Below are 14,153 nucleotides of genomic sequence, written 5' to 3'. Positions count from 1 at the left end.
TTTTGCTTCCACTTTGTCAGCCAGCAAACTAATCTATTAGTTTCTTTCCCACTTGCTTAGCAAATGAACTGATGAGCCAACAAACCGATGACTTGTTAACCATGTATTTCTCATCCCTAGTCACAAAACTAAATCTTCAGCTTCACTCCCACTTCCATAGCCAGTTGACTGACTGCTGGCTGCATTCATTCGCTCTTCCCTGTCCAGTGAACAGATACCTTGGCTTCATTCCCTCTTAACCAACAAGAATTCTCATACATAGCTTCACTCATTCTTCTGTAGGCAATGAAGTAGCACATCAACTTCACTCCACCTCCTTAATCTATCTTTCAGTGATTGGTTTCCTTCCATTTCCTCTAGCCAATGAACTGATCTGTCAGTTACATTCATAATTCCTTTGCTAATCAACTGGCTCCTCAGCATCATTCATCATTCACTAGGCAACTAACTGATGACTTCTCAATGAAGGTTCCAATGAACCAGTTCCTTGGCTTTTTTCCTTCCTACAAATCCAGTGAATGATGCCCCTGTTTTTTACTTCTTCTGTAGCTAATGTATTGATACCTCTGCTTTATTACCTCTTCCATAGCTAATGAACTGATGCCCCTGTTTTATTTTATTTTCCACAGCCAACATAACTGTTAAACTTTCTTCATCAAAATGTAAGACATCATGTGTGGCAAATGGAGGAAATGTGTGACAGAGAGAGTATAGAATAATCCTAATGTTAAAATACAAAGTAAAACTCTGATCTGGAGGGGATGGAGGAGCAGGAGTTTAATAAGGTAGATTATTTTGTATACAGATTGGAGGAAGACTACAGGTAAAAATGTATAAGTTGGGAGGAAGGGATGTACAATTTCTCCTGAAGGAAGGAAGTAGGGAGAATGGTTACAATATATGCAACTGAAATTGTCTTAAAATGGCCTGGTTAGTAAATGCTGGAATAATGCAATAGATTCAGGAAAAAGTGATAGACATCAGTATTCATGAAGGAAGGGATTTACAAGTAGAAAGTAAATGTAAAAAGATATATGCAAGGTTAGATAAGAGTAAATATGGCCAGGTGATGGAGAATTTAAAAAGGAGGTGGGGAATGGTGGGCGGAAGGGGGGCTTAATTATATCTGAAGAGAAATGAAATGGGTTGTTGATCAGATATGATAGATTAAAAGCCAGACTTATTATATGTGGTCAGCATATGAGATGGTTGCATAGGTGGTTCAGAACTCCCCTTCAGTTATAGAGGTGTTGAAAGGGGGGGGCAGGGAAAATGCTGGAAATGTACGGAGGAGGCAAGAAATTTGCATATATTTTGGGAGTATCAGGCAGTTGGAGATGTATGGAAATGCTGTATAGATGAATCCAAAAGAATGCATGGGATGTGAGTCTTGGGCCTTGGCAGAAAGGAGGATGAGTGGAGAGAGCAGGAAAAAGAGTGCAGTTACTGTATCTGGGAGGATGGGAAGGAGCCTTATAACTAAAGCCTGGAAGGGTCAGATAAGCTGGGGACAAGACATGGAGAAATTCAGGAATCTGAGAACATACAGGCAGGCGTGTGCTGGCAGCTCAGGGGGACTCGAAAAGTAGAAGAAATGTAATGAAAATGGGAAAAAGTACCAGACATGTATACTAGGTAATAATATATATATATATATATATATATATATATATATATATATATATATATATATATATATATATATATGTGTGCGTGTGTGTGTATATGTATATGTATATGCAAAGAAAGATGGTGTGTTAAGTCCTCTTATAGTGTGTACTTCTGTTATGTATAATTATTGTGATCAAAAGAAAAATGTTTTGGCAATTTTGAGTGAGAATGGCATTGCATGTTTTAAAATGTTCATTTAAAAAGACTATATAAAAAGTGTGAAGTTATCATTATTGAAACAACAATGCAAAAGGCAGAAGACAGATGACTGCACATTTATGATGTTTGTGGACTACAGAACATCATAAATTATTATGAATGCATGTGTCAACCACCACTGAACCGTGTAGAAAATAATAATTTTCGTATGTTACAGTGGGTTATCAGGGCTAACTTGAATAATTTACTTCATAACATACCACATTTGAAAGGTATACAAAGGAATAATGCCACTCCTTAATTCCTTCTTCCCTGGGTAATGAAGCAATATCCCAGCTTCATTCCCTCTTTTCCAGTCAATGAACTAATGTTTTCCTTTATGTCCTCTTCTATGGCTGAAGTCTTTATATACTTTGGTTTCAGTCCCTGTTTTCCAGCATTGCTTTCAGTGTGGATTCTGGATTCCTGTACAAAGAACTGATGGAGGGATTGTTTGTGGAATCACAGTTTCACTGTACAGAAGCAGTTTGGCTGAACTGTACTATTTCAGAGACAACTTTGAGAAAAAAGTAGGGAAGCGCTTCTGATGAACAGTAATGGTTCAGGAACAACTCCGTAGGAAAATGCAGCCTTCCCTTAAATGCTCCAGCCAGAAGAGTGGTTTGCATTTATTTGCATATATGTGTGGGATCTTCTTCCACATGGATGGTTGATGTATCGCCTGCACCCCCCGCTAAACACACATGCACATTTGGGAGTTATTTTGGAATCCTCACTGTTCAGTAAAACATTTTGCATGCAGTAATATTTGAGAAGGTCTATACGAACCTGTTAAACTTAGCTAAATATCAGTCTTGCATAGTACATTACCTTCTAAGTGATCATTGACTTGACAGCTCAGAAGCCATTTTCCAGGCCTCTTTGGAACCATATTAGCACGAACAAATGTAGCAGGGAAAAGGCTGATGGTGTCAACATGCTGTTGTCTCTCCGTAAGGATCTGTCCATAAAAAAATGCTGAGTGAATGTCCACTTCATTACCGATGCCAATGAGATACCAGGCAACCTTCTTGTCTAAGCACATTGATAGGCCAGGAAGATTTCCATACACAAAACCATTGATTGCTGCAATAAATAAGATATTAAATAAAGATTTACAATTAAATACAGCTTGGAACAGACATCTTATTAAAGATAAGAGAAATGCAAAATAATATACCAAAAATATTAAATTATTATGAGTTCAAACATGAAGCATCATTGATTAATATATTTGTGAGAAATGGACTTCACAATTTGAAGGCTAGTACTGTGAAAAACATTGCCCTCAAAAATCTGTTAGTACTTTGAAACAGAAAAAAAAAACTATATTGACTATGGTACTAACAGTACATCTTTAAAGAACAGGATACCTGCTGCTGAGTGCTACATTGTTAACACCTGGATAATTGTCAGCAGTGTCCTGCCTTCATTAGTCTCACACCAAAGCAACTAGTCTATCTCACTGGCTAAAACCGAATTCTTTAATGTTCTAATACTGGTACTGTTAAAAAAATTGCAATTTCTTATTTGGCCCATTGCTTAAAGTTTCTTCTGGATACTCACTTCTTTTTACTGTGATTATGAAAATACATGTGAAAAGAAGTGTAATAAAAAAAAGAAACAAATGAAGAGTTAATTTGTTCTCTGAAACACTTTTATCCATTTTAAAGTCACTGGAGAACCAAGATGTATTCTATCATTAAGCGAGTGCAAGGTAAAGAAATTAAGCTTGGATGGGACACCAGACCATTGCTGACAGACAGACAGAGTCAAACACATGCACAGACAGACAGACACAAACACAAGCACTCATACTCATGTACTGACACCCATTCATTCATTCACTCAGTCACTCACTCACTGTCACACACTCAATCTGACTCCGATAGTAACAAATGCTGCAGGCAAACCTATGGATACAGTTTGGAGGGCTTTAAATTTGTATATGGCATGCATTTGGGATATGAAAGGAAACCACAGCACCCAGTGAAAACTCATGCAGATGTACAGTAAAACTATATCCTTCACAAACATTACACCTGTCTGAGAAATTAACTGGAGGCAGCAGTGCTTACTGCTGCACTACTGTGCAAGTTCCTAGACAAAATCGGTTTATAATAAAATATATGTTTACAATGAAAATGTATTTGAGTTAAAATTAGTCAGAAGTATATGAAAAGAACACTGTCAATTTGAAAAGGATAAGGCTAACAAAATCAATCATACGAGGGAGGGTGGTTATCCAGCAAATGGCATCATCTTATTATTAAAGGATCTGCAATATGCTGAATGCTTCACTCATATGCAGCTGTGGATGCAGTATTTATATTACTTTATTAGAAAGCATAGAGGAGTATGATTAGTTTTCTGATCGTAACCATATTATTATGTGTTCAAGACATGGATGCCAAGAAATTCACCTTAAGAGCGAAGTTCGAAAGGTGAATCTTGGCATTCATGTTAAGGACACATAATAGAAGGTTACGATCAGAGAACCAATTATAATTCTTTGTAGTGCATGGAGCTTTATCTGCTCCTAGTACTAAATGGTTACAGAAAAAAAAAGAAAAAGTGCAAAATGTGTTACTGGTTTCAAAAACCAGTAAAGCCCTTATTGAGAATTGGCAGTACTCAGTGTTTAATGCAAGACCTGATCTTAAAGTGCTGTTAATATTAGATCTCATGCTAAAATCGCTTTCAGCTAGGATTGCTTTTTCCCGATATTGGGGCATAATCACTGTGCTCCATGCACTACAAAGCAGTTTATCGTATCACTTCTAAATGAAGAAAGAATGGAACCAAGAAAGTATGTTATGTAGAACAGAGGAGGTGAGGTCTGCTGTGGCTCTGGGCTGACACTCAAGCTTATATGCGATATGATAGACAGAATGAGCTGAAATATTTTAAAGATTAATGATGAGACGGCATTTGCTTGTATGAATAAGGTCTGGCTGTCCCTTTCAATGTGCTGTTATATCTGTGGGAAGAAAAAGTAATACAGTACCACAAACACTTGGAAACTTTCTGCTTTGTGAATTGTCATCCTTGTTTGCCTCTTCTAAGGAAAACAAGAGATGGTTTGTTTGCTTAATATCTTTAGTTTTGTGAGTGTCATTGAAAGGTTACCTGTGGTCAAACATAGTACAAGGCATGTTGTTTTCTTTTTTTATTTTTTTTTCTCTTTAGTAGAGCTAAATAGCCTGATTAAGACAGAGTAGAAAAAACACTTCAGGAATAAATATAAATTTTTGTTTTCAAAACTGTTTTTATGATATGCTACATAGGATACTTTGCATATCAAATCCTGAAAGCCAGAAACTCTTCTGGTGAGTGGCACAGCTGCTAAAGTATTTCAGGAAAAAAAATTAAATTCACAATAGAAGAATGCAGTAAATCTTATTATTGCCATATTTGAAATGGAATATTTTGAAAAGAACTAATATCAAATGGCAGAAAGCTGGTTGTTCGGTAGTCTGGAAAACACTGTACAAACTCTAGTATTCCGTTTAAAAAAAAAGAAACAGACTGTTGGAGTTTGTTAAATCGTCAGATTTACTATGCTTGCTTTTGCAAAAAGCATAGTAAATCTGCAGAAAAAAGGCATCATGAATGGAAAAGAGGGCATTAAGCCTCAGCTGACATGGCAATAACATCCCAAAATCAGTGTAAAGTCAATGGGGCAAGGATAGGGTTGTGGGAGGTGTGAGGGGTGTGGCCTATGTCCAGTTTTAGCCACAACGAAAGGTGGCAACCTTACTTGAACCTCCCCCATCATGATCTCTTTCTACTTTGAACTGTAGCTTTCTGCTTTAGTTATACATAACAACCTTAACTGTGTAGCTCTAAAATAACCCTTCAAATCAGGTAATTCTAAATTACCTTGTTCTATTGGAAGGATCAACTTATCCCACTTGACTTTTGCTCTCTTCTTCTCCCAGCTGAAATCCTAAAACTCTGTATTAATTACTATCCACAATTCTCCTTTGGTTGATAAAAACATGCCTGACCTGTGTATAAAACTAAAGGGTCTAAAAACATTTTTACAACTTGTATCTTTGTATCCATATCCATAGTCCAGAGCTTCCAGTTTTTCAGTTTTTGTATTATCTTTTGTTTAGTGTCTTCCCACATATCCTTAGCTGCCATAATAGAATCATTTTTAACTCATACTCCTAACTACTTAATTTTATCATATCCCCATAAATATGGGTATTGCTGTGACAATCAATGTGTTGGTAAATAGTATGCAATTATAACTACTCTTTTACCATCATTAATATTATACCCCCTCAAAACTTGAAACTGTCTCAGAATGTTCCATAACACTGAGATGTCTTTTTCTGGTTTTATCAGGTGCAAAATAATATTGTCTGCAAAATAAAGTAATTTTTTGTAAATTACCATATCAATTATATCCTTGAATTTCTGAGTCACTTATTTTCTTTGCCAATGGCTCTAAATATAATGCAGATAACAAAGGGGAAAGAGGACACCCCTGTCTGATTTCTCTGTTTACATAGTTTATCAGAGGGGAACCCTCCCACTTTCATTTTTGCCTCTGATCCCTCACATGGCCTCCTATCTAACCTTAGTACTGTATCAGGGAATGCAAATGCTTCCATTGCCCTAGTCACAAAATCTCAGCTTACTCTGTCAAATGCTTTCTCTGAATCAAGAGTCACCAACAACTGTGGTATTTTCTTACATTCTGCTACCCTGTGAAAAAGTCATTGTTCTATTAATGTTGTCAAATGTTTGCCTCCCTTCCACAAAAACACATTGATCCATATCTATACATTTTGGCAACACCTTTGCTGTGCCTTTAGCCATTATAGACATAAACACTTTATACTCATGGTTTAAAATTAAAATGAGTGTATATGAAGCTGGGGTTGATGGGACTTTACAATCTTTATGTATTACAACCACCACACCCATTTTCCAGGATATTGGTGGATCCCCTTCTTTAAAGATACTGTTAAACAAAGCCTTCCAGATATTTATCAATTTCTTCCTTCTTAGCTGCCAACCTTCTATGGAATACTATCTATTCCTGGAGACTTTCCTGAAGATTGGCCATACATCACAGTTTTTAAATCATCTCCTCTTATCCTAACTGTTAACTGTTTTCTTCTTCTATCTCTAACCTTGGCATATTTAAGTCTGCCATAAATATTTTCATTTGTGCTTTTTCTTGATTTCATATCTCTCTGCCTTATGCAGATTTTCAAAAAGATTCTGAAATATATCTAATACTTCTATAACATCTCCAGTTATTTTTCTTTTTATAGTCTCCCTAAGTTTGGCACCAACCCTTTCTACTTAATGTTGCCTATGTTGTTGTGCCAAAAGTTTTTATGCTCTGGAGTTATTATAAAAAAAGACAGTTGCTTAACAACAGCCTTTCTGAACTCATTCATATTATCCAGGTACTCCCTTATTTTCTCTTTACCACTCTGCAGTTGTGCATCTCCTTGTTCTGTGAAATTCATCCTATTCTGCAATACTTTAACCTTTGTCACCTCTACAAATAATTCTTGTTACTTCTTAACCATATCTCTTCTTGTATTTGTATCCTATTTTTAAACTCCACTTTTATTTTATGTTACTCACTAGCTATTACTTCTCAAGTGCTTTCTTTCTTCTCTAGTAACTCCTGAATAATTCCCACTACTCATTTCTTAAATTCCTCTTTTTAATAGGTAGGTGGGGAAGTGCCAGTGTCTCATATTTACTTCATTACCCTGCATTTTTATTTTAGTTATTATTGTTGCATGATATGAAACAGTTACTGGACATGTGTGTCAAAGCTCTCAATTAAATGCATGTTCCTGTGAAATATAATTTCTGTCTAGTCTGGCCCAGTTATTGTACCTTGGGGAATAATATGTAAATTCTCTCCAAGTTCCTAATACTGAATTCATGTCTTCCAAACCAAATATTTTCATATATTTCTTCAAACTTCTATATTCTTTTGCTATGTTTTTTCCTTTCTAGGCCCCACAGATACATCTTCACTGTTGCAAATCAAATGTCATTCCCCACCTGTAAGTAATATTCCCTGCTGAAAGTTGATTATTTCTCCCAATTTTTTCTTAAGCTCCATAATACCAATTTTAGGTGGAATATAAAAACATGCCAGTATAATACTATTCCCTTGCCAATAGCCCCTAACTACGACAAATCTCCCATTATTATCTTTTTTCCCTTCTTCTTTCACTATTGGAGCTCCTCTAAGAAATAATACAAATACTCTCCTTTCCTTTTGTTCCTGATATTCTGCTGAATATCTCTCCTGAAATAATTTCTTTATCAAATTCAAATGCTCATTTTTTCCAAACATGTCTCCTGTAGCACTGCTATTTGTACTCTCAATTTCATAACATAATTCAATGCTCTTTCCTTTTTGTTTATACCTGTGAGACCATTCACATTCCATGATTATATGGAAAGTATCACTATTATGATAAGAACTTAAAGGTTCAGCAATGAGAGCTTCTTTTGCTTCCATTTATGCTGATTTATTTATGGGTTTTCTTTCTATATGTAGTTTGTTTATGGTTAAAGTGATTGGCAGCCATTTGTTTCTGCACTGAGGAAGGCTTTGGCTGAAACCAGTCTGTTTTTTTTCTTAAATGTGTGGTTTAATTACATGGAGTAAATATAATATATTGTTTTATGCCTATGAGAGTGCTGTCCATTATTTGGTGGTGAAGAAGTTATTATTCACAACTATTATATATGACAGCTGTTTTAGTTGTCTATTTACAGCTTTTGTGATACATGCACCCACTAATATGTGGCAAGTTGATCTTTTATGCAGTTGTTTCTTGTCATCTCCATTTGAACCTATGTCACATTTTACAAGACTTGTTATTTTAATGAAAATCCTCAAATAAAAAGCAAACACACAGACCCAGAACATCCCCATAACCTGCTAACTTAATACAAACACAGAAAGCTATGTGCATCTTCATATACTGAAGTTTAACTCTCCTAATAGTAACAATTGTCCTAAACAGACATCTGCAGACACATGCATCATGTAACCTAAAGTTAATGTTTTCCATGCTAAGACACGTGCCTGTGTTCCTACTTAGAATAATAGCTGTCTCTTTTTCATCTTTATTCCCCTTCCCAGATATGAAAAACAACTTACATGCTTTCAGAAAACATTAACTTTTTAGCCTTAAAAAAGCAGTGTTCTGGCTTTTTACTGCCCTATTATCAGCTTGCCTCCATGGAAACAAGAAAGAAAGAAATGTAGTCCCCAGCTACAGAATTCTAAAGACATGCTGAACATTTATTGTAAAAGTGAAACATTTCATTACATTCAGTGTTCTCTTGTTTCCTTGTTTCCACTTAAAATTTGGTTTTAGAAAAAGCCAAGGGTCGTAATACAAACATTCACTGATGCAAAGGTTAGAGAAAATCTATCACCTCTACATATTTCAGGATCTGTGTTCTTCTTCACCCCAACCCCCACCTCAATAACCCAACCTCACAGCATATTAACTTAAATATGTTTTTATCCAGCCTTTTTACCTTTTGCATTGTAATGCCTACATTTCTTAATGCTAAAAAATAAAGCAAGAAATAAGGGATCTGCTCACTTTAGTAGCTTTATCATATACAATATCTGAAAATGCTTTACTATATAGCAAGAAATTTATATCATGAAAAGTTTCATAGAAGTACTGTCAAGTACATACATTTTTTCTTACAGTTATCTTTTTCTTTCCTTGTCAATCCCAACATTTATGACATGAAGTGAGGCAAATGCATTTTATTCCCCAGATGTTTAATAAAGTCAACAAAAATAATTTTTTTTCAGTTTTTTTCTTTTACAGCCTTATTTTAAAAATGCAATTTATGCATTGTAATCTCACATTTATTTACTAATTTCCTTGTTACTGGTCTTACTCTTTTTCATCTCCATCTCCAAACTCCAAACTCTGGTTCAATTCCAAGTTAGTCCCGATTCTTCTGGTCAACTCCTTTTTTTTCTGTCTTTCAATCATTTTTCTTTGTAACACTAGCAAAATTTCTCTGTGAGCTTTATTATCAGAAGTATGAGAAGCAGGATCTCCTTCTGCTTGATGGTTCATTTTTGTTAGACAAACATTTGTATTTCCTCCTTTGCCTGTCCTGCAATAACATGACTTTGGTCCTCCAGGAAAAAAAAATATTTTGAAGACAGCTGGATATAGCAGTTTGAATCTCATACCTGCCTCTTGACATTCCCTGACTGCTGGAATAAATTTGCTTATCTTCTGCTTGGAGTACAGTGAAGAATCATTTTCCACAAACTCTCTACTGTCTCCAACTCTTATTACTTTGCTCTCCTGCCACAGTTTTGTCAGGATTAACTCTTTTTGCTGGTAGGATTGTATCTTTACTAATATAGGTCTTGGCTGATTTCTCAAGGCCATGTTTGGAGCATATACACAATGTGCCTTTTCAATTAACAAACCCTGGAATACCAGTCTAGTTGCTTATTTGTGCCTTCATTAAATTTATACAATATGTTCCTTACAGTTTCTCTGGTACAGCATAAAATTAAATTTTTTTCCTGTGAGCTCTGTCCTCTAATTCTACCATTTTTTGAAACATCTCATCTTGAGTAGTTTCATATTCAGCCAGCCTTTTCTTTATTTCAGCCTTTGATTTTTTGCAGTTTTATCAGTTCATCTGAAAATCTGTTTAAAGTTTTTCCATTTTTTCTAGTCTTTTGTTATTTGAGTTAATATACTCCTTCAAATTTTCATTTATTTTAAACAGCTTTGAGCACATGTGACTTATTTTTCCTCTATGTCTTGCAGAAAAGTTGGAGCTTGAACTGCTTTTTACTGAACAGTTGCAGGATTCTTTTCAGTCACTGTTTTCTCTTCACCTTTTCTGGTTGATTATTCTTTCAGGCTTTCCTAATTTCTTATTTGCTGACATCTAGTGTACTTACTAGCCAGTAACTGCATCTTCTGAAAGTGAAGCAGTTCCTGGCCCTTATCTCTCTGTTTCTTTTTTCACACTGGGAGAGCTGAAGTTAAGCTACTGACCAGGGTTCAGCCATCTTGGAAAGTGCTATATAAAATCATATTTTTAAGCTTAAAGTTGTCTGCCCATAATGCTTGATGAAATGCTTGTATTTGCTCCCAATAAGTTCCATATTTTCTACATTGAACAAAAATATGTTCCAACTCTGCCTCTATATTTTCTTTACATTTCCAGCATATACAACTTTTTTTTTATTTTTTGTGGTTTTAACTATCTTATGTAGAGTGCAAAATGTTCTATTTATGTATTTCTGTGTATACTCAAGAATAATGCAGTTGAAGTACACTTAGTAAATCTAAATATTAATGTTTTTCTTTTAAATTAAATTCTATTTTTTTACATTTTGTAATTATTTGTGCCTAATAATTATTTAGTTAATATGAATCTTGTTTCTTATTATTTTATATAATTTAGATAATGTTGATTTATTATTACTGCCTATATAAGTTGTTTCATTTATTATATGTATACTCTTATGGCTTGTACAGTTAACCAACTTCCCTTTGATATATTTTATTCTTCAATTATTTTCATAGTTGTTTTAACATTTACTTCTTCTGCATTAGTATACAAAGCTAATAATTTATTTTCTCTCAAATACAGCATTACATCTTCTTTTGATATTTCTATAATGCCTATAGTCACTCTCAATGAAAATATAGTGAATAACCACATTTTTTAAGGTGATGTATTTCTATATGTTAGTTCTAAATAGTCTTTCCTGTATTTTGTAGCTATTTGAAGTCAAGTAGACTGGTTATATTATAATGAAAGTTATTTGATATTAATGATCAAACCTTGTTAATATTACTTCATTTTATTTTATTTATGCTTTTGTTGATAAGGTTAGTCCCACTAGGCTGATTGCCACTTTTCAGGAGAGACCTGAGATAGTAGTCATTCTGACTAGTAGAAATTTCACCACTGCACTGGGGAACTTCCCTTGCTCTTTTTCAATTATGTGCCATGGCATCTTTTACATCCACTTCATCTATCACCAACTCTGGCAGATGGGGGCCTTGATTTAATGTGTCATGTGAAGGATGGAACACTCAGTAGTACAACAACTCTCTACCCATGCTACACCAGAGAAGCAGCACTGGAAATTAATCCAAGCACCTGATGTGGGAAAAGAACCAAAGGCAAGTGTGCTACCCACTGAACCACTGACGGGTTATTTCCAATTTATTAACATTACTCAGCTGTGACTGTAGTTTTTTTTTAAATTTGCCACACATTCATTGTTCAACCAATATATATAATAGTTTTAAAATTAAAATCTATATCATAGCTTTGTATATCCAGAAATCATAGCCCTCCATTATTCCATGTTTTAAATGCTTTTGTAAACTATTTTTGGTTTATTAGGACACATTATCAATATTCTTTCAATTTTATTAATATTCATTGGGGGCATTAAAGCTGTTTAAATAAAATATACAATTTTTGATAATACTGTTTTAATCAGTAATACTCTGTCTTAAAATGCAAGTAACCTTTTGTTCCATCTGCCTATAGTTTGATTTAACTCTTGTATTTTTTTATATTTATTTATATTATTTGAGTGTAGTTGATGCTAGAGATACTCCCAAATAACTTATTTTTTCATAAATATCTATACTATATTGTCTTAAAAGAAGGTATACTTTACTTTTGAGTTCATAATTATACAGTTTGTTTTATTACTATTAAAATTCAATCTAGAAATATCACTACATTTTTAAATTTTATTCTATGTTTCTTTAGGGGAAAATTCTATTAAAGTAAGTATTAATAAAAATATCATCTGTGAAGAGTAGCATATTTGATGTGTATTGATCATTTGTCTTAAAACCATTTAAATATGTATGCTTCTTAAAGTATTAGCCAATGGTTCCATAGCTACAGCAAAAAGTATAGGCGACACTGGGCATCCTTGTCTAGTACCATGTTTTAATGCTCACACCTTCTGAAATATGTGTCTAATATATCATTTGCTTTATTATCATTTTAAAGAGTCTGTGATCATTTTATGAATATTTGAGGAAAGTTAATTTTTAATAACAGAAATAATCCCATTTTATGGTACTGAAAGCTTTTTTGATGTTTAACGCTTCCATCTCATCAGTCTTTTTTCTTATGTAGACTTTTGGTGATATTATAATATTGTCTTGGGCTTGTCTATTGAATTTGAATCCTATTTGATATTCATGTATCAAGTGTAAAATTTTGTCTTGTATATGGAAATAAATAACTTATAATCCACATTGAAACACGCACAGTGACTAAAATCTGTATCTACTTTTAATATTTGTGTTGTTATGGAATGTCTCTAGGATGTCAGAATATCATTTTTATCTTGGACAATGGTGTATGTATTTGTTTTTAATTGTACAAATTTAGTTTGAAATAACTTATAAACTTCCAGAATTGATTCATCTATCCATAGAACTTTATTCTCTTTTTATTTCTCCACTAATCTGTTTGATTAATGTATCTTTGACATCTTCAGATAACCTCTTATATGTTATTGTCCAAAAATGATTGTATTTATTTATTTTGTATTTATTTATTTATTTATTTACTGTCTCTATTTCATTTCTTTCATTGATTTTTTTCAGAATATTTTCTAAAATGATTAATTATTCCTTTTATGTGTGTGTGTGTGTGTGTGTGTGTGTGTGTGTGTGTGTGTGTGTGTGTGTGTGTGTGTGTGTGTTTTATGTCTATAACTCTCTAAACACTTAATAGGACTTATCCAGCTAGCTTTATTTGATTCTTCTTGCATTTTGTATTGTAGATCTATCACATTATTTATATTTGTTAACATAACCAATGTGTACTTTTCCCACACATATAACATTTTAAAGTACATCAGTGTATATTTGTACTAATACATTTTTGTCATTAAATTAAAGAAATATATTTATTTCTCCTAAGAACCATTGTTTAAGTTCTTCCATTTTAGTAATATATGATGGTATTCTGTGCCACATTGGTAGCTGATTAGTAATTCCTGTTAATGTAGATGTTAAAGAATTATAATCTAATATGGGACATTCTAAAGTTACTAACCTTCCCATTTAGGTCCATAGATATAAATACTCTATATACTATAGTCTGAGCACCAAAGACATACAAACAATGAATGAATTTTTAAAGAATTTTCATGTTTTTTTTCCATTCACATCTATTCATTTAACTAATTATAGTCATTTTTTAAACTTTAGCTGTAGCAGAGATTATAG

General features: G+C 33.7%; 1 protein-coding gene across 1 annotated transcript in view; it reads right to left on the bottom strand.

Moving 5' to 3' along the window:
* LOC122801096 (ceruloplasmin) overlaps positions 1-14,153 on the bottom strand; it is a 452,049-nt gene that overhangs the window by 311,438 nt on the left and 126,458 nt on the right. The window contains exon 5 of the mRNA XM_044070617.1: positions 2,701-2,955. Within this exon, the coding sequence (XP_043926552.1) occupies positions 2,701-2,955 (255 nt within the window). The remainder of the gene's footprint in view (positions 1-2,700; positions 2,956-14,153) is intronic.

This window comes from Protopterus annectens, chromosome 4.part1, assembly GCF_019279795.1.
Source record: "Protopterus annectens isolate FY-2018-M chromosome 4.part1, PAN1.0, whole genome shotgun sequence".
NCBI classification, from domain to species: Eukaryota; Metazoa; Chordata; order Ceratodontiformes; family Protopteridae; genus Protopterus; species Protopterus annectens.
The sequence above is the reverse complement of the archived record's forward strand: the minus strand, read 5'-3'. Positions and strand labels throughout refer to the sequence as shown.